The sequence below is a fragment of the Canis lupus genome, chromosome 22, assembly GCF_011100685.1.
Source record: "Canis lupus familiaris isolate Mischka breed German Shepherd chromosome 22, alternate assembly UU_Cfam_GSD_1.0, whole genome shotgun sequence".
Lineage (NCBI taxonomy): Eukaryota > Metazoa > Chordata > Mammalia > Carnivora > Canidae > Canis > Canis lupus.
The window spans coordinates 8,578,136-8,600,345 of record NC_049243.1 but is presented as its reverse complement, the minus strand read 5'-3'; the positions used below and the strand labels follow the sequence as shown (position 1 = coordinate 8,600,345).

Sequence of the window (22,210 nt, the reverse complement as noted above, 5' to 3'; positions counted from 1 at the left end):
CAATATTGAAAGTTCTAATTTTGTATTATTTATTATATTGGTGTGGTAGGCTGAATGATGAACCACAAAGACATTTTCATCCTAATGTCTCTAAGCTGTGAATGTTACTTTATGTGGCAAAAGGGACCCTATTGTTTTGATTATGTTAAGGATCTTGGGATGAGATTATCCTGGGTTATCGAATGGGCCCAGTGTAATCACAGGGGCCCTTATAAGAAGGAGGCAGGAGGAATCAGGAAAGATGTGACTGTGGCAGCAGAAGGTTGGCTTGATACAAGGAAGGGACCATGAGCCCCAGGGCATGCGGGCAGTGTTTAGTAGGGGGAAAAAGCAAGCAAATAGATTCTCCCCTATAGCCTCCAAAATGAATTCAGCCCTTTGGACACCTTGATCCTAAACTTTTGACTGCCACAACTATGAGAGAATGATTTGTAGCAGCAATAGGAAATTAATACTATAGAGACTTGACCAAACATTAATAACTACAGTTTGTTTGAATTTTAAGAAACTTTTATTTATTTTTTAAAAAAAGATTATTTATTTATTCATGAGAGACACACACACAGAGAGGTAGAGACATAGGCAGAGGGAGAAGCAGGCTCCCTGCAGGGAGCCCACTGTGGGACTCGAGGATCACGGCAGGCACTCAACTGCTGAGCCACCCAGGCGTCCCCTTAGAAACTTTTAATACTGAGTTGAGTCCAAACTTCATTAGTCTTCAGAGAAACAGTGGTTTATTATTATCATACATGTAATTTATCTATACAAATGGCATAATAAGATATCCCAGTAAGCAACACAGAAAGCCATTCTTGGTAGACTCCCTGAGGCCTCTGCTGGGTCCTTTTCCCAGTGAGAGCAGGATTGGGGAGCACACTTTTGAGAGGGATGGTCTTTACCTTCTATAGTTTCACTATATCCTCCTACCTTATGTTCTCCAGTAAACCAGAGACTCTGGGAAGTCACATTTAGGCCCATTACTCTGAAACAAAGTCTCAAAGACAAAATAGTTTCAGAAGATGTTAAATCGATTGCTTTCTTTAACATTTTTTGTGTAGGTTCTAAGACTATATGAATTATACTATGTTGAATTCGGTTGCTTCTTTGAAAACTGGATTCTGCTAGCTTACATGCCTCTATTTTATTTTGTTAATATTTTATTAAATGCTTTTTCAGTAAAATTTTGATTTTAGAGTATTTTGGATTTTTACATTGAAATAAAGGAAAAATTTACTTTTCAAATGTGAGATCCTATGGAAATACTGTGTATGTAGTGAGGGGATTGGTACTCGACAGCATTGAAATCTGTGGTTCCTTTTTTCATGGAAATATATCAAAATTTATGTTTTATTTATATTTAATATTCTAAGGCAATAAAAAAACCAACATTAGGTTATAGAGGGAAATCGAATTAACTTGGAAAATGACTTTGTTATGAAGCCATTATTCCTTAGTCAAGAAGTAGGTTTTGTGGCCTGCCAACTTAATCTTAAGCAGAGTCATTGAAGCTCAAGAATTCTGGAAGTAAGATTTGCAAAGTTCTCTTCAGCTCAGACCATCCCACCCCACCTCACCCAGGGACAGAAGACAGACTTTATTAGTTTCTTTGGACATTTTAGGCCATTTGATTCATCTAATTTGAACTTGATACAGGAGAAGACAGTTATAGGTCAGAAACTTGGGTCCAGATAGGTGTGGTATGGTCTGAAAGCTGAGTTCAGGGCCAAGCATTTAATAGTGTCTGTACATAAGACTAAGACACCCAGGTCCCTCACCTCTGTCCTTAGTTCCTTGAAGAGTTTTGCTTATTCCCAGTGCCTGGGTACAGTTTTTTTTTTTTTTTTTTTTTTTTTTTATTGTGAAACATTTCAAAAACACACAAACTCAGGGTTGTTGTGAAGTCCTACATCCCCATTGCCCAGCTCCTACTATTAACCTAGATGTTGCCAACACTTGCTTCATCTAGTCTCTTTTTTTCCTATTTCATCCAGAGTACTTTAAAGAAAATCTTCCACCTCATTTTACTTGACCCCTCATTCTTCAGTGGGCTTCCCTAAAAATATCATTGCCAGTTCTTAACTCTACTTCTTTTCCATTGTTCTTCCTAAACAAAGCTGGTGAATGAGAAAGATTTCTTGAGTTGCTTGTAGTTATTCAATTCGGTATTTTACAGTGAAGGAATAATCTTTTATTTTTATTTTACTTGCTATAATAGTGCTGTTACTACTTTAGTAACTCCTCTTACAAGAAATATATTAACTTATTGTAGGCAACTCATTTAACTTCTACATTTGTTTTTTTCCCCTTCAATGTGTTGTAACAAAATTAATTCTGTAATTTACAGAGATGACTGAAGAATCAATGAGATACTGCCTTTTTGCCATAAACTTGTAGTCAAGTATTCCTGTAGATAAGAAGACAGACGTCCTCTTGCCAAAGAGGTTCTGCTCTTGTCCAGAGGTCTTTTTCGTTTCTATAATGAGAACATTTCTCAGAACAATAGTTTACATTTTTACAAAAACTTCCATCAGTATCTATTTTGTCAATACTTGCGCTTCTTTTGTAGAATCTTGTCACAAGTAAGTTATATTTCATATTATAGTACAGAATTTTCAATCATTTATATGAAAGTTTAGGTAATTACTGGATTTCCAGTTTGATTTTTGAAATCAATATTATGTCTACAGATGACAACTTCTCTTTTGATAGGAAAATAAGCAGCACTGGGGTGGATTTCCCTGTGTTCATAAGTAATGCCTCCCTCTTTATTCTGAGAGCCTATGGAGATGTTTGATACTTCCTAGCCTACGTTATAGGAATGCCCACAAAGATCAGTAAGTTGTTATTCAACTAGAATGACTCATTCATTGGAAAGATGATCAGCCAGCCAAAACCAGAGGGGTGGAATGACTTTCAAAGATCCTCTAATTCTCAGTAATAGTGTTTAGCGTATTTGTGTACAAATCTAAACATGGCTGTAAATAGACATCTGAAAAGATGTGTAGATCTTTCTGAAAGGAAAGAGGAAGACCTTAGCTCAATTCCCAAGCAATATGATGTAGGATCCTGTTGACATGGTGCATTGACTACAAAGCAGAATGTCTATATAAATTCCAGCAGTAGGTTACTAATGAGGTTCTTGAGTGTATGGCAATTACCCATCAACCTCAGTCTTATCGTTAGTCCCTTACATCTTTATATGTTATTTTACATCATTCGAGATATTGTTAAATCTGTGCTCCAAGATTTTATGGAGCTACTCTCTTCATGGGCACTTAATGCAGATTCCACAGTGTTTATAGCTATTTAATGAATGTTTATGGCATTACATCAGTATGATAGTGTCTCTTTTTAATCTAAAATTCTGTTATTTTGTTGACTTAAATTGTGCTTTCTGGCTCTCTCGTTGGTCTTGGTGCCAAAAATGCATTTGTTGTGACATTGTATTTTTCTTAGTCTTCCATTAAAATTCAAGCACCACTGGCAGAAAATATGCACTGAACCTTTATCATCTATAACAACCTCAGAAAAAATTATTTTTAGGTCAGCAGTTGTCATCTTAGAAAACAGATGGGACTTGAGGCAACTGGATGATGAAATAGGGAAGTATTAACCCCAGAAGGAAGAGGAGTCCATCTCTGCAAGACTTGCAAACTCAAATGCCTCCAGGGGCTACTTGGTAATATAAGTGTATGAAGTGGCCAGCTGAAGAAAATAGGTTTAAGCTGCTCTTACTGTGAAGAGCAAAGTACATGTCTAAAATGATAGATTTTAGCTTCTTGTCATTGTTGTTGTTTTACAACACAGCCCTTCAGGGTTCAAACAGAATGGCCGGAAAAAAACATCAGAGATCACTGTTTGGGGACCTCTGTTATGTCACATGGGTGCTGTAGGTGGTAGGCTATTTCAGATTGATCCCATACAAAGGAATGCAATTAGGGACAGATGAGAACACTGGAAATTTGGGAGCAGGAGGGTACTGAAAAGGGAGATTGGGAGCCATAGATTAAGAGCACTTTCTTTACATTCCTTAGACCAGACTCTGACTTGATTAATGGAAAAGTTGGTTGCTTCTACTGCCCTTCACGGCTGATAAACAGTGGTGTGCATCAAAATCACCTGTATAGCTTTGTCAAACTACAGATTACATCTGAAATTATCCATACCTCCCACCAAAATAAGATTTTGATTTACCAAGTCTGGTTTGGGGTGTGGTTGGATATCTTTTGGAAAAACTCTTTGCTTGATTCAGGTGCACACATGTAGTTGAGGATCTATGCTCTTGGATATAGAGGTTCCCAGGTTACTGTCTGAAATGTGGGAGTATCTTTACAATCATAATAGTCACTTAAGATGAAGGACTACACTATGGTTTGGCACATTTAAGTTGTCAGAGTGAATTATTTCATTTCATAAAAGAAGAATGAAAAAAATGCAACATACATAATTTAAGAGTTAGTTTTAGACATTTGAGGGAGGATGAAGAGGTAGGTATATTAAGACTGAGCAGTTGGCAACTTCCAAGTATAGCAAATTAGTGTTGAAGAGATATAATTACCCCTGATCTGGCTTTGACAAAAGTCAAATTCTATCCCGTAAGTCATAATAAACACAGGCAATAAAAAACTGTTATGAGTTCAATTAAACTTTCTCTTTGTTCTGCTGTCCAAGAAAGGTTTCTTACTGCATATGAATTATTTCAATCAGACAGTTCAGGATTAATCACTAAGGATAAAAGAAAATAAACACTGTATTTCATGTAGATGGAATCACACAATATGGGGTCTTTTGGCTCCTCTTATTTAATGTAATGATGTTGCAGTGCTGTCAGTCTTTTTTTATTCTGTGTATTTATTTAAATTTTTCCTTTTTTACTTTTGCAGTTACATCTCTAGAAAGTGATACTGGTTTTGAACATCAAATTGGGATATCAGGTTAACTTTATAAATGAATTTGGGTTAAGAAACTGATTTGATTTAAAGAATTTAATTATGTAGTTATCAAACATGGCATCAATTTTTTTTATGTCAGACCTCATTTTATTTTTTTAATTAAAAAATTGTTTGAATGAATTTTTTTAATCTAGGTGTAGTTGACACACAATGTTACAATAGTTTCAACTGTACAGCCTAGTGATTGGACAAGTTTAAACATTATGCTGTGCTCACAATTGTAGCTACCATCTGCCACCATACAGCACGATTACAATATCATTGACTATATTCCTTATGCTGCGCCTTTTATTCCCATGATTTGCTCGTTCCATAACTAGAGATAAAGTAGATTTGTTGTTGCCTAGGCCTGGGGGTGGGGCCAGCTTTGGAGGAAATGGGAGTTACCGTTAATACCTTAAATACACTAAGAACCATCGAATTGTACCATTTAAGCAGATGAATTGAATGGTATTGTGAATTATATCTCAATAAATATCAATAATATATCTGGTATTAAAAGATAAGCAAGTGAAACAAAACGTATATAGTTTTTTTTTTTTAAAGGACTGCAATAGGGCCAATATGATCAGTTTGTTGTAAAGAGCTTTAGATTAGAAATACGAATTTCCTAATGAAAAAAGTTGTTGGACATTTAAAATTGCCACAGAAGTTTGCAGAGTTTCCTTCATCATGGAATAAAAAATCTGAGTTAAAAGAAGAAACTCTGTTAAAATAGTTTAAGTCCCTAGAGATGGCATTTCGAACTCTTATAGTATCGTACAGGGATCTGATGAGCCTCACTTTGGTAAGCCTTTTGCCATCTGATATTTCTACTGTGGGTAAGGTGAGATGCAGTGCAGTTAAGGGGGGGACCGTTTTTTCCTGATCGTTTGTTACTATTTTCCCAATATCTTTAAAGAGCAGCTCATTGTCATTATTCTCATTTTGGTGGTTTCTAGTCAGTGACTGTTTTGTTGGCAAAATGCCTCCAGTTCATGTTATTTTTGACTGTGGACACAAAAGAAATATCTATATATGTAATATATATGTATTTATATAAAATAGAAGAAATCTGCACCTGTATACATAATTTCTTTCCACACCAAGAACTGGGATGCTAATATTGACTGAGCTTTGGCTTCCTCACAGACACTGTGCTGAATGCTTTACTTGGATTGTCTCCCTAACACCCCCCACACTCTGTAGAGCTGGGAGTTAATGCTTTACCCTCACTTAGCAGGTACCACACCAAAGCTCATAGAGTGGAGGAAACATTGTTCACAGCCACAGAAGTAAGAAAGGTTGCTGTTGGTCTTTATTCAAAGTGGGCCACATTCCAGAATGTAGGCACGGAATCACTTTGCTGTTACATGAGTGGCTTCCAGGTGGGAATTTGCAGATTAACAATTCCCTGTAATTCACTTGTCTACACAAACCTCTATCATTTTTTACGTTCTGACAATGTTTTTTTTTTCTTTTTTTTTTTTTTTTACGTTCTGACAATGTTGTGGGGAATAGTAAAATATCTCTAGGGCACTGGTTCTCACACATACCTGAACTTTGCAAATATTTGGAAGTTAAAAAAAAACCACAAACAAATGGTGACTGGGTCTCACCCTCAGTACGTTCTCAGTTAATTAGTATGGAGTGTGGCCTGGACATTGGGATTTTAAAAATTCTCCCAGGTGATTCTAATGGGCAGCCAACTTTAAGAACTCCTCCTTTAAGAACCCCAGCCAACTTTAAGAACAATGCAGAGTTTTAAATTCTGAATTCCCATCCTTCCGTTAGAAAAAAAAAAAGAAAAATTAAATAATACTTTTATTATAAAAGTCCAAAATATTTGCTTTGGAAACCATAGACAAGCCAAAAAAATTACAATTAAATTATCTGTAATCCCTTCACTGAAAGATGACCACTACAGTATTTGTGGGGTTTATTTCCTGTGCAATTTATGTATTTAAAGTCTTAACTAAAATGTTACTCGTCTATAGAATTTTATATATTTAATGCTAGAGTGTCTCCTGTTTTATGTATCTATATGCTTTATTGGACTGAGAAATTCTCAGTTCTTATACACCCGTAATAGTGTTGTTGGATTAATACTTATAGGCCACTGACTCTCCAAATGGAGCAATATCTCTATTAATGGAGAATTTGTATATTATTTGAGGCAGCATTTAGGAAACTGATTTTTTAAAAAGATTTTTATTTATTTATTCATGAGTGACACACAGAGAGAGGTAGAGACACAGGCAGAGGGACAAGCAGGCTCCCTGGTGTGGGACTTGATTCCAGGACCCCGGGATCAAACACTCAACCACTGAGCCGCCCAGGTGCCCTAGGAGACTGATTTAGAGATGGACTTTGTGTCCATCTTATACAGCTATTTTTCAGACAAGTAGCCCTTGACTTACTTCCTTGTCTCCTTTCTAGATTATTAAGGCAAAGCCCCTGGTCTCTGGCATGCAGTACATGCTCAGTAAATGCTGGGGTGGATGAACAAGCAAAGTGTTCTGAGGCGGGCGTGGTGGTTATAGTCAGAAAGCCAATTAGTGAAATAAGTTCAGATGTGCCTGAAAAGAATTATTTGGGGATGTTGGGGTGGTGAGGAGAGCGGGTAAAGAGTAAGGTTGAGATAAAGACAGGGCTAGAGGACAGTTTAAGAGTGGTAAGCTGCAGGTCCTTCAAGAACAGTAAAAAAGTCCTCTAGACTTCCTGGCCTGGGGTACCCTCCATGCTCCCCCCCAGTCTCAGACAGACCTCCCTGGGTTAGCCCCCTCCCCACACCTCTACCTTTCCATCTCCACACCCTGTCATAATAAAAAGGCTGAGTATGTTGACTTTCCGAGTAAGAACCAAATAATTTTCAGAGTTTGCTGCTTCCTAAATATTTCCTAGTGAAGATTTAGAGGGGAAACCACTATAGTGTGATGAGGTTCAGTTAGGATATGACCAAAGCCTGTCAGACAACTGTGACTGTCCCATTTCTTTCCTACAGGGGTGGAGGATGAGGAAGAATGTAGATAAAAGGTGGGGGGAGGACTCAGCTTTGGTGGGCTGGTGAGAGGTTACAGCAGAGGAGGAAGGGCCAATCTGGGGGACCTTACAGGTTTGCTTGGGAAGCCAGGCTGGTCATGAGTTAGGCCCAGGTAACTCCAGGCTGCTTGAGGAGGTGTTTTGTTTTTTTTTTTAATTTTTAATTTTTTTTTGAGGAGATGTTTTTGATACAGAAGGCACAAAGCCAGACATCTCTACATGACACATGATTTACAAAGGATTTTCTTTTCCATACAGACATCTTATAATGTAACTATAATCAGTAGATTTCTTAATCACAAGGCCTATAAATCAAAATTGCTTAATAAGTTCTTTTTGGCACTTGAAAACAACTTTTGTGTTATGATCTTTATGTGCTTTTTTTTGACCATTTTTAAACATATTTTTGTTAAAAAGGAGAAATTGCCCAAGTACACATTTTGCTCCATTAGCATGTAAGGTACATGTATGATTTATGTTGCTGAAATTTTTTTTGTAAAAGATTGAGGCCTCTTTACAGTTACAAAAGCTATAAGAAAAATTTGAAGCTAGGGCACCTGGGTGGCTCAGCAGTTGAGCCTTTGGCTCAGGGGGTGATCCCAGGGTTCTGGGATCAATTCCCACATTGGGCTCCTCGTAGGGAGCCTGCTTCTTTTTCTGCCTGTGTCTCTGTGTCTCTCATGAATAAATAAATAAAATCTTTAAAAAAGAGAAAAATTTGAAGCTATTTCTCTATTCTTTTTTCTTCCCTTTTTATTGAATTCACAGTGACTTTTAAAGAATTCAAAGGCATTAAAGATAGTTAAAACCATCAGACATCCTGCTTTACTTCGACTTCAGCAAAAAATGAAAAGGATAAAATAACAAGCCAGATTTATTTATCTGAATAATATTTGTCTCACTATAAGATCATTATGAAAGTGAGGGAATCCTTAGAGAATCGTATAGTATAGCAAATAAATAAACAAATATGCTAGCAGTGATATTTATTCAGATAAATCAGATTTATTCAGTCAGTCCAGTGAAACTGGGAGATTTCTGGACTGCTGGGCCAATCGTCAGAGCCAGGAGAATATTATGATTTAATGGTATCTTTTCTGCTGCATTTGATGAGCTGCCCTAGAAAAACATTTTGAAGCAATAAAGCATCCATTTGGCTCCTAAGTAATGAGGGAGGCAGTGCTCTTTCATTAACTATTTATTCAGGAAGACAAGTGACCAACTGCTAATAAGCTTTATCCATAGAGGGTGGTGGAAAACAGAAGAAAATGCAGAAGTGGGGTTCTGTTCAATTTCATATGCAATTAACAAATACCCAAAGCTGAATGGTTGGTGCTCCTCCTCCATGTGACTTCTGGAAGGCTGTATTTAAGCGTGAGTGCCTGTGAGATGCATGAAAGGGCCTTTGGTTTAAGGAAGGATCGTGCACTCTAAAGACGAAAGAAAGGAAGCAATGAGTGGTGAGTAGCTAAGATTGGGCTCGTCTCTACAGTTTTGAATAATGGACTTATTTCCTGAGATGAACAGTAGTGACCGAGGCTTGCTGTTTTACTCCGTGGGGGAAGGGTTTCTTTTGTTTTTAGATGATTATTGCTTTTTCATGACTTCAGAAATCTGCTTCTTAATGCAATATGCAGATTATCACTTGATCAAATGGCTTCTAACTTGAGAAAATTTCGCATTGCCCATCTAAGTATATACCTTGTTATTTGGAGGTAGTTTCGAGGAATGCGTGTGAAGTTTGCTCTTCTTTCACAAGTAAGTAAATGGTCCCTTCTTTGCAGTGACCGCTTAGGACTTAGCAACTTCAAGATTACAACTAGAATGCTGTATTCACACATAAATAGGGGCTTCTTTCAGGTCATTTCAGAATCTTACTTTGAATCGCTTTTGGTACTGTAACAGCACAAAGTCTTCATTTCACTTGCCTTAAGACTCTTAATATAATTTGCGTTCCTTAGTGACATGAAAAAAAGATAAAAGTCACAATTATTTCCTTCCCTTAAAGCCAATTAAAGGACTTCTATGTTAATTCTTCTGTCCTGCTCTCACTAAAAAGTAGTATAGTTGAGTTCTGTACAAGGGGGAAAGTACCCTTCATATTGTAATCATATTAAAATAGACAATGAAAATGATATGTAAATCCAACATTATTTAATAACAGAATATTCCTGATGTTTTCATGAGCCAATAACGAATCATTCAATATTGCATTCCTTTGGTTTTTAACTTTCTAAATTTCCATATTGAAAACTATGTATTAATTCTAAGCTTACGATGAATTATTCTGAAGTATATTTAAAATCAATTTTCAAGAAACGTTCTAAGATACAGGAATACGTTGTTTATTTGGGTTAGCCTTTGGTAAGGGGCTAAAAAAGACCCAAGTAAGTAGCAACGAGATTAAAGACAAGAAACACCTCCTAAGAATTTTTCTTTCCGAGACCCCATTGTATCGTACTCAGAGAACTAAACTCATTTATGTTACAGAGACTCTTACTGTCTTCATCAGGGAAGTAAAGACTACAAGGCTAAAAAATGGAATTTCCTTGTACAATTGCTAGGTTTTGCAATAATCTGTCTTGTTGGTTATTAACAATCATTAGATTGAATTACTCCTTTCAGATAATCACTCCATTCAGAAGACTAATGCTGTGTGCTGAGAACAGGAAGGAGATGGAGGATTGGATGAGCTCACTGAAGTCTGTACAGACCAGAGAACCTTACGAGGTACAGTAGCATCTTTCCTGGCACCTCCTGTCCTTTAGAGAACTGTCATCTGAAAAGCTAGAGCTGTATTCTGCCAAGAAAAGTAGGTATAGTTTCATTAAGCAAGTTGCTTAAATCAGATATTGACTTTTTTTTTTGTTTTTTAAAGTGTTTTCATTTTAAAAATTACAGATTTGAAATTTTAATCCTAACTGCATGCATTCTCCGGGTTAATAAGTCCCTGTAGTCTTGTTCTCTTGTTCAGCCCATCTGTGCTCACCTCTCGTTTCTAGGTGGCCCAGTTTAACGTGGAACATTTCTCAGGGATGCATAACTGGTACGCCTGCTCCCATGCCCGCCCCACTTTCTGTAACGTGTGCAGAGAAAGTCTTTCTGGAGTCACCTCCCATGGCCTGTCCTGCGAAGGTACTGTAGCACTCAGCCCGCATCCTCCCATGGCACTGAGCTGCAAACCCGCTGCCCTCAGTGCTTCTGTGCAGGGAACAGACGAAGGAACGTCAGCACAGGAGAGCACGTCCCTTGGGTGGGGAAGCTCCTCAGTGACAGTGGGGATGCGGGGGTTAAATTCTCCTGCAGCTTGGAGTGGAGCTCTGCACACATAGGACTAGCTTGGAAAACGTTTTTGCAAAGGGAAGATGATGCAAATCATTGGGGAGGAAGTATAAATCAAAATGTAGCACGTACACCCCTGAGGAAGGAGCCCCTACTGTTTAAAGAACATCTTTAGACTTCGTCTGCCTCTCTGGTTTGCCAGTATTCTTTTTCTGTCCTGACTGATTACCGAGAACAGAACTTGCAGTGAGGACAGCACTGGGCTCTTCTACAGAATCTCTAATTGCTATTTATATTTCATTGTTTTAAGTGCTTTCTTTTCCTTCACTCTGCTTAATTTAAATGGATGCCATCCTTTCTCATTTCTTTAAGGTTTTCTCAACACAAGGGCAATGCTGTTGTTTTCATTATGGGATTGTGTTTTGTTTTTGTTTTTGTTTTTTTAATAAAAAAACATGGGCAGCCCGGGTGGCCCAGCGGTTTGGCACTGCTTCAGCCTGGGGTGTGATCCTGGAGACCCGGGATCGAGTCCCAAGTCGGGCTCCCAGCATGGAGCCTGCTTCTCTCCCTCTGCCTGTGTCTCTGCCTCTCTCTGTCTGTCATGAATAAATAAATAAAATCTTTAAAAAGTAAAATAAAATAAAAAAGCAGTGATCAGTAGAAGCAGATACACTAGTTATTACCAAGAGAAAATTCATAACTTCTTCAGATTTGTTTAATTCCATGCCTCAGTGATCACACTACTACTGTGTACTACTTTCTGAACTATGTCTAAGATTAATACAAAAAAGTCTTAATTTTGAACATAACTTTATTTTACTTAAATAATGAAATAGTAAAATAGAATTACAGTTTTCATTCATTTTAAGATATCAAATCTGTGATATGTCATAATTTCAGCTATCTATTTATTTATTTATTTTTAAAAGATTTTATTTATTCATGAGAGACACAGACAGAGAGAGGCAGAGACACAGGCAGAGGGAGAAGCAGGCTCTATGCAGGGAGCTGGACATGGGACTCGATCCCGGGTCTCCAGGATCACGCCCTGGGCCAAAGGCAGCCGCTCAACCACTGAGCCACCCAGGTGTCCCAGTTTCAGCTATTTAATATGATATAGCACAGAGGTGAAGAAGAGAGTTCCTCAGTTACCACCGCCCCTACCCCCACCCGGCACTGGGTTCGAGTCCCACTCCCAGCATTATAAATGGTGACCAAGGGAAGTAGCTCTACTCTGTTTTTTTTTTTAAGATTTTATTTATTTATTCCTGAGAGACAGAGAGAGAGAGAGAGAGAGAGAGAGAGAGAGAGAGGCAGAGACACAGGCAGAGGAAGAAGCAGGCTCCATGCAGGGAGCCTGATGTGGGACTCCATCCCAGGTCTCCAGGATCACACCCCGGGCTGCAGGCGACGCTAAACCGCTGAGCCACCTGGACTGCCCAGCTCTACTCTTTTTGACTTTGGTTTCCTCATCTGCAAAACGGGGATAATAGTCATTTATATCTTCCAGACACTATGAAAATTAAATGCAAAAATATACACAAGAAAGTGGATTTTCTAGTCAAATAAATTGTGGAAATTTGTAACTGTTCTTTGTAAGAAACCCACCAAGTAAATGATTGCAGATTGCATCATGGCCTGAGGCACTAAAGTTCATGAAAACGAACATTTGGAAGAGGCGTTACACATTTTTTCTAAGATTTAAAGAATGGTTGCAAACAAGATGTGATTGCTCTTTATGACTTTAGTCATCTACAAGGGTTTCTGTTGCTCTGAGTTACTCTTACCAGGTCAGTAACATTCTGGGGTTATTTTGTATGTGTGTATGTGTTTTTTTGTTTTGTTTTGTTTTTTTTTAAGATCTTCTTTATTCATTTGAGAGAGAGAGAGATCACAAGCAGGGGGTAGGGGCAGAGGGAGAAGCAGACCCCTTACTGAGCAGGAAGACTGATGCAGGGGCCCTGGGCCAAATAGACACTTAACCAACTGTGCCACCCAGGCACCCCTGAGGAGTTATTTTGAAGATCATTAAGCTGTTGCCTCCTAGCGTCTCATCCCCAAAATGCTAAAAGATGTCAGGTCTGAGATACTCTGTGGTACCCTTCTGAGTTGAGCATTATGTGGGATTAAATATATTTAATTGTTTGTGTATTGAGCTTAAACTGGGATGACTAAGTATTTTTCCAATACTTTTAAAAGAAAAGTGATAAAAATTTTATCACTTTCTCTGCTAATAAAAATTTTAAATCTGTGGCGTCTTGCCCATTGGTATTGTTAGAACTGTAGCAGAAGGTTTTAAAAATCCCAAGGGTTTTATGAATGTATAAAGAAGTTACTTTTTTGCTTTAGGAGAATGTGGTTATTTAGGATCATTTTCTTATAATCCGAGTTAGACTTAAACTTTAGGAAACCCCCCCCCCCCAAATCTGAATAAACTGCTTGCTTGATAAAAACAAAAGACACAGGATACAAAAGGCTTTAAAAGATAAAACAAGAAAAATTTGTTCAACAGTGACAATGAGTAACTTGGTATTGGAATGGAATTCAGTTTCGTGTGTGAAGCCGTCACCAAATTAATCTTTCTGCCCTAATTTTTCACAGTAAAACAAGCCTGTACTGATTTGTCTTCTGGGTTTGTGTTGAAGAATTACTAAAATTGTTATTTTAAAGCCTCGCATAGTAAAATATATGAATGGAGAAGATGGAAAATACTTTTCATAAATAATTCCCTAAATCAATCGAGAATGTTAATTTTAATATCAGAGCATAATTGTTCTTCACAGTTATTTAAACAGTAATTAAACAAAAAAAGTTAAATGGTGATTTTTTTCTTTTGAATCAACAGCATTAAATATGTTAACATAGGTACCTATGAATTTTTATCTTAGCCACTGTTGAACATTTACAAAGATTCAATGTGGTAGGCTGAAAAATTGCAATAAAAAAACCATAATTTTGTGACATGTCAGTATATATTTTTTTTAAGTTCTGTGGTTTTAAAATAATGGCTTTATAGGTCAGGAAAAGTGCTTTATTTCAGAATAACTCATTTGGAGAAATCTAATTGTCGCCTAACAAAATTAAGGTGCCTATTAATCATTTCCATTCCTTAGTGACTATAATCTCAGTTTGGTTTATTTTATTACTATTGTGTACTACATGAAGCAACTTTCCAATTTTCAGGGCTCATTGCATGAAGTTCTTTATTGTTACAAGTGTGATTTTTATTTTTAATGAGCTGTTTGATTTTTAATAGAAAAATTTTCAAAAAGCCACGAAATCATTTGCTGTTGCTCTCTTTTACTTCCTTCTTTGCCTCTTAAAAAACAGTTATTGACTGTCAATATCAAATACTTAGTTGTACTTAAAAAGCAACCTGGGAATTATGTTGCAGATAAAACTAAAATTGGGACCACACTTTTGAGAAATACCGTTAAGAGACAAAAAACCTGGAGTTACTAATTAACCTCAATTTTAAAATAGTCACTTGCATGGGAGCAAAAGGGAGCAGGTCATGCTAAAATTGTTACTCAAATTCAGCTTACTTCCTATGGTGCTTTTTCCTTACACTATTGTTTATCAGACACCATTGAAAAACTGGTTTATTCTCTAGGAAGTCTGTGCTCGAGTCACAAAGTCCTTTATAACAAAAATAGTATGATTTCTGGGAAAGTGTTTGTCAATGTACACAAAAGACCAGATAAATGAAACATTTCAATGTCTAGACTAATATTTTTCAAGGAAAAACCAGCTCAGCTGAAGTGACCTTTTATATATGGTCTATCTATGACATCCTGAAGCATTTTGAACATTTGGTTATAGACACTCTGTGACTTTACCAGACCCTTTCATTTGCATGCTATGTTAAATTAGGAATTTTTTAAAACAATGGCATCCAACCCATCATTTCCAAATTGTTAATGGTTTGCAGTTAGAAATTCAAAAATCACGTGAAAAGGAGCCCCTTTTCATATAGCATTTAGCAACAGTTACCTAATTACATTTCTACTGAAGTGATCTCTGCTTTTAAGTATTTATCTGAAAAGTCAGAAACTGGTATAACATCCTTATCCACTAATACTTGGAGAATTTGTATCCTTAAAAAGATAAATAATGTTTAGTAGTACTCAAGTTCTGATTTTCATAAGTCAGGGTTATTTTCTCAAATAATCTGTGGCATACTTGTTTTTCATATATGAGCTGCTTCTTCCCTGGGTATTTCCTCTTTTTTTCTCTCTCTCTTGTGTTTTTGACTTGATATTTGTATATATTGTAAAATAATTACTCAGATAAGTCTAGTGAACATCTGTTACCAGCTGTAGTTAGACTTTTTTTCCTTTTGATGAGAACTTTTAAGATTTACTCTCACAGCAACTTTCAAATATTCAGTACAGTATATCTAAGTATGTTCACCATGGTATACATTCATTACATCCCCATGACTTGCTTATTTTATAACTGAAGATTTGTACCTTTTTGACTCCCTTCACCCACTTAGTCTACCTCCCTTCTCCTGCCTCTGGCAACCACTAGTGTGTTCTGTTTCTGTGAGCTTGTTTTTTTGTGGATTTGTTATCGTTTTTAGCATCCGCATATAAGTCATAAAGTATCTGTCTTTCTCTGACTTATTACAACTTAGCAAAATATCCTTTAAGTCCTTTCATTTTGTCTCAAATGGCAAGATTTGATTCATTTATGTGGCTGAATGATAGTCCACTGTGGAAATACTCATTTAGATACCGCATTTTCTTTATCCATTTATCCATTGAGGGACACTTCGATTGTTTCATATCTTGGATGTTATGGGTAACACTATAATGAACATGAGGGTGCAAATACCTTTTCAAATTAGTGATTTCGTTTTCTTTGGATTAATACCCAGAAGTGGAAATGCTGGATCATATGATAGTTCTAGTTTTAATCTCTTGAGGATATTTGATAATGTTCTCCACAGTGGCTGCACCAATTTGCATTCCTTCCAACAGTGCACAAGGGTTCCCTTTTCTTCAAATCACTTGTACTTTCTTGTCTTTTTGATAATAGCCATCCTAACAGGTGTGAGGTGATATCTCATTCTGGGTTTGATTTGCATTCTCCTGATAATTAGTGACACTGATGATCTTCTCATGTGTCTCTTGGCTCTCTGTATGTCTTACTTAGAAAAATGTCTATGCAGATCCACTGCCCAGTTTTTAAGCAGATTATTTGGTTTTTGCTATTGACTTATAGAAGTTCTTTATAAAATTTGAATGTTAACCCCTTATCAGATATATGATTAACAAATATTTTCTCCTGTTCAGTATGTTGCCTTTCATTTTGTTGATGGCATCCTTTGCTGCATAGTAACAGTTTAATGTAGTCCTGTTTATTTTTCCTTTGTTGCCTTTGCTTTTGGTGTCAGCCCCCCCCCCCCCAAAAAAAAATCATCGCCAAGATTGATGTCAAGGAACTAGCTGTCAGGGAGTTTTCTTCTAAGAATCTTATGGTTTCAGGTCTTACATTCAAGTCTTTATTCCATTTTGAGTCAACTTTTTGTGTATGATGTAAGAGATGCACCAGTTTTATCCTTTTGTATGTAACTGTGCAGTTTTCCCAGCACCATTTATTGAAGAGACTTCTTTCCTCATTATGTGTTCTTGGGCTCTTTGTCATAAATTAATTGGCCATATATGTGTGGATTTATTTCTGGGCTCTCTCTTCTGTTCCTTTGATCTATGTGTCTGTTTCTACGCCAGCACCATACTGTTTTGATTACTATAGCTTTATAATGTAGTTTCAAATCAGAGAGTAGGATACCTTCCACTTTGTTCTTTCTCAAGACTGCGTTGGCTGTTCACAGTCTTTTGTGGTTCCATGAAAACTTTAGAATGATTTGTTTTAGTTCTTTGAAAAATGCCATTGGAATTTTGACAGGGATTGCATTGAATCTGTATATTGTTTGGGGTACTATGGGCATTTTTCACAATATTAATTCCTGCAATACATGAGCATGGGATATTTTTCCCATTTATTTGTGTCTTTAATTTTTTTTATTAATGTCTTGTAAGTTTCAGTGTCTCATGTCTCTTGTATAGGCTCCTTTTTGATAATAGGGCTGGACAGAATGAGTGATGGACTTCTGATGAAGTAGTGCACTTCATCATTATTTTCTTCTACGTTATAATGTAGTAATCCCAACAATAATACTTTTATTTTTTTTAAAGATTTTATTTATTTGACAGAGAGAGAGAGAACAAGCAGGGGGAGCGGCCAGCAGAGGGAGAGGGAGAAGCAGACTCCCTGCTGAACAGGGAACCCGATGTGGGGCTCTATCCCAGGACCCTGGGATCATGACCTGAGCTAAAGGTAGACACTTAACCAGCTGAGCCACCCAGATGCCCCCCAACAATGATACTTTTAAAAGACCGTGTTGTCTTTGTGATCTTTATCAACCTATTTCCCGTGACTGGATATTTTCTTAACATACTTGCTCTTTAAAACTCCTCTAAATTATCCTGTTCTTTAGCTTACTGATATTTTCAAACTTTTAATTTTAAATATATGTACAGAAAAATACAAATGCCGGAGGAATACAACCCTAGAATTTTTCACAAATTTAACACATTTGTGTAATCAATACCCAGATTAAGAAATAGGGTGTTTCCAGCATCTCTGTATTACTGAATTTTGTTTCATTCTGTGTGTTTGTGTGTGTTGCCTCCTTTCTCCTAAAAAAACTAGTTCTTTTGTATTTATTGCCTTTCTGTTTTATTTGTGAGTGGAATCTAAGTAGCAATCTATGGAATGATAAAAGTGCTTCCTAAATACATAGTCATATGTATCATAAATACATTAATGTCTTCTGAAAAGGTATTTTCAGAATACCTTTACTATTGTTAAAGAATAATTTAAACCTTTTATCTTTTTAAAAGATTTTGTTTATTTATTTGACAGAAAGAAAGAGAGAGCACCAGCAGGGGGAGCGGGAGAGGGAGAAGCAGACTCCCGGCTGTGCAGGGAGCTGACCCAGGGCCTGATCCCAGGACTTCCCAGGACCGTGGGATCATGATCTGAGCTGAAGGCAGATGCTTAACCAACTGAGCCCACCCAAGCACCCCAATTTAAGCTTTTAAAATTATTGTGTTTCTTCTACTTCTCTTTGAAATTTCATGCTGTGATTTCTTCTAATCATTGTTCCAAAAGTATATGTTCATCTAGAAATGGTTGACTTTTTTTTTTTTTTTAGTGTGTAAATTCAAGGCTCACAAAAGATGTGCAGTGAGGGCGACAAATAATTGCAAATGGACAACTCTGGCCTCCATCGGGAAGGACATCATAGAGGACGAAGATGGAGTAAGTTCAGTTCTGTCTCTGGTTTCTTCCTGGCACCACCTCCCTTTTATTGTTTGCCCTGTGGGAAATGGCAGAGTTTAAGTGGGAGTATTTTCTAGTAGGATTAAATGAAAGGCTTTGATTAATTATGAGTTTTATTTCCAGTTAGATCCTTCATAGTTTCCTTCAGCTCTTAAATTTTTTAAAAAAGATTTTATTTATTTATTCATGAGAGACACAGAGAGGGGAGAGAGAGAGACAGACAGAGAGGAGAGAGAGAGAGAAAGAGAGAGGCAGAGGGAGAAGCAGGCTCCATGCAGGGAGCCTGACGTGAGACTTGATCCTGGGTCTCCAGGATCACGCCCTGGGCCAAAGGCGGCGCTAAACTGCTGAGCCACCTGGGCTGCCCTCAGCTCTTAAATTTTGAGGGAAATGTGAATAGGGCTTAGAAGTGGTTGCTGTGCTAGACTGGGGTTGTAGACCCTTTCCCGACAAGTAAGATGTTCTTTAAGGCTTAGCTCAGGTGTCTAATCAGATGTTCACTCCTTAGACATCGGGGCCTCCTTTCAACAGTGTCTACCACCTTTGAAACCTTGTCTCCATTGCACCTTCCATACGAATCTCTGATAGCACTTTGTAATCATTTAATAATAATGCCTTTGCATTCATTGCTCCTCAATTAGACTACAAATCCTGACTCTCAGGGATTTAGTCTTATGCATTTTGTATCCCTACGGTGCTCAGGGCATAATAGATGCTCAATAACTGTGTACTAAATGAAAGGGTGCCACGAGTGATACATGTATTGATTCCATAGAGTGAGAAATAATTATAGATCTTCCCTGGGGTAAGAGTGGTGTCCTCTAGTCTTTAATTTGACTGCTCTTTCTTCTTGCTGCACAGGTAGCTATGCCTCACCAGTGGCTCGAGGGCAACTTGCCGGTGAGTGCTAAATGTGCTGTCTGTGACAAAACGTGTGGGAGTGTTCTGCGTCTACAAGATTGGAAATGCCTTTGGTGTAAAACAATGGTGAGAGTCCTCTTTAATTCTTTTCATAATTTTTTTATCTATGTGATTTAGGGGCAAAGAATTTACAGTATAACAGTGTGTGGTAACACACATGTCCATTGTAACATTCATCTTTTTCAAGATATATTCCTTCCAGTCTGGTTCCTTTTTAAATATCCTTTTTGTCATGCTATTGTATATTTTCTTTGTCCAAAGACTTCTTTCCCACAGTTTTGTTGTTTTTCATTATGCTTTAGCCACATTTAATGGTTTGCTATTTTCAGTCCTGTTGTACCACATATTACACATTGAAAGCCACCAAATTCTGATTGACATGTGAAGTATAATTCTAGTACAACCCTGTGCATGTTCTCGGACAGAACGCCAAGTTCAGTCAGCCATGCAGTAGTTTAATTTAAGTTATATATGTTTATATTATATCAATAAATATTTGAAAACTTTCTCACACAAGTAAGAAAGCAATGAGAAGTACGCATGGCATAACGTGGAGCCAACAGCAAGGAAGGTCCTTCCATGCCAGACTGCATGAGGACTGGTGGACATGCATCACCTCGTTACCTCCTCCTTGGTCTTGTACTTCCTATACACTGTCATTTGCCTCTTTACATATTATTTTGTGTTCAAAATAATGAGTTTCTGACGGAATATCTAGTTTGTAAAACAGCCATGTAGTTTAAACAAAATAAAGTAAGACCACAATTCCACAGCTCTGAGTCAACTGCTAATTTTTTCAGTTGTTGTCCAGTCTCTGGACACAATTTTACCTTTTTTGTAAAAATAGTGAAGATGCAACTTTATCTTCTGCTCTTTTCATTTAGCATTGGCATAAATATTTTTATGTTTTGCTCTATGATTGTCATACTTTGAAAAATTCCTTCTAAAACTATCTGTGCATGCTTGTTTTTCTCTGAAATCCACTTGAGACATTAATTATTATAAATAATAATAGGGAACTATCCAAAATTAGGTCATCAGCAAACAAGAATCACTATTTAATTTCAGTTATTTTCTCAAAAGTTTTGATAAATATGTGTTTAATTAATATACCAGTCTTCTAAAAGGACTAATGAAATAAACTTTATTAAATGAATACTCTATGAAGTGTCTGCTCTTACTGCTCAAAATGGTTCAAGGCTCTCTAGGTGAGTACGTAAATTATTGTAAATTCCCTGGGTTCGTCTTAACAAATTAGCCCTGCTCTCGTTCACAATAATATCTTGACTGACCTTGAAACTTTTTGTTTCTCCAGGGTTTACACGTTTACTGAGCGCCTATGATATGTATCACTTTCCAAGATAAGTGTGCAATACTAGCACATTTTCCTTTTCTTTACAGAGCCAGAAGTCTAGCTGAGAAAATAGGTGCAGATGTATTTATACCTATAATAACATGAAAATGTTATATAGAAAAAAACTCATGTCAATAGAAAATTATAGGACCACTGTAGAAAGAGCAGACACATTACAGATTTTATTTATTTTCATTAAATTCTCTTAGAATGTTACAGTAGAGGTCACAGGTTTTTTATGGACGATGATAGTGACAGATAGTTAGCTTTCCTCCTTTCTCTCCCTCCCTCTTTCCATTTATTCCTTCTTTCTTCTCTCCCCTCTCTTCCCCTGTATTCTGTTCTCTTCTCTTCCTCTCTTCTTGCCTTCCCCAGATATTTCTTTTCTTTTTTTTTTTTTAGTTAATATCTACACCCAATGCAGGGCTCGAACTTACGGCCCCAAGATCAAGAGTCGCATGCTCTACCAACTGAGCCAGCCAGTTTCCACTCACCAAGAATTTCTTGTTATACGCTTTTTGCCCGAGACAATCACAAAAGTAGGCTACACAGACCAAATCAAATTCCCATCTCTAAAATAATTAGCCCATTCCTTAGAATTATAAATACTGTGCCATGAAAGTAATTCACATACTTGATCCTCAATGACTAGTTTCTTAGATGTAATTTATGCCATAATAAAACATAGATATATTTTTATGATTCTTGAAGGTTTATTTGTTTGTTATTAGGTACACACTGCCTGCAAAGATTTATACCATCCTGTGTGTCCCCTTGGCCAATGTAAAGTGTCCGTCATACCTCCAATTGCACTGAATAGCACTGATTCTGATGGTATGTATCAGTAGTGTAAATATGTATGTTCCTGGTATATTAGATATTGATATGTACATTTACTCTCCTAGAATAAAGGGAACTGTAATTGGTTATTCTGGTCAGTTTTTATAGGAGTCCAGTAAAATTGCTGAACAGTACATCTCACTTTTAAAATAACATTTTAAAATTAGAATTTAACATAGCTATTAATACACTGGTGAAATTATTACATATAAGACTTGTAGATTTGACATTTCAGCAAATAAAATAAGATCATTATTCTGTAACAAAATGAGATCCAAAAAGGTAATTTTTATATGCTTTCTTCCCTTCCATTATTGAAATTGCCAGCATGACTCTTACTGAAATTTGTTTTCCTGTAATTTCCTTGGAGGAACTTAGATTCCTATAAGTTTTTCCGGAATCTTTCAACTTTGTTTTAAGTGCTAAACAACCTGTCTTCCTTCTAAGCAAACCATATTACAAAAGGCTTTTACCATATACTGTTATT

General features: G+C 36.9%; 1 protein-coding gene across 7 annotated transcripts in view; it reads left to right on the top strand.

The window, feature by feature from the left end:
• Positions 1-22,210, top strand: part of DGKH (diacylglycerol kinase eta) — a 178,918-nt gene that overhangs the window by 88,402 nt on the left and 68,306 nt on the right. For 6 of the 7 annotated variants that reach the window (XM_038569642.1, XM_038569641.1, XM_038569644.1 and 3 more), the window contains 5 exons: positions 10,599-10,703; positions 10,976-11,108; positions 18,481-18,587; positions 19,470-19,595; positions 21,615-21,717. In XM_038569642.1, coding sequence (XP_038425570.1) covers positions 10,599-10,703; positions 10,976-11,108; positions 18,481-18,587; positions 19,470-19,595; positions 21,615-21,717 — 574 coding nt within the window. Of the gene's footprint in view, positions 1-10,598; positions 10,704-10,975; positions 11,109-18,480; positions 18,588-19,469; positions 19,596-21,614; positions 21,718-22,210 lie in introns of those variants that run through there. The other variant, XM_038569645.1, reaches the window with a different exon arrangement.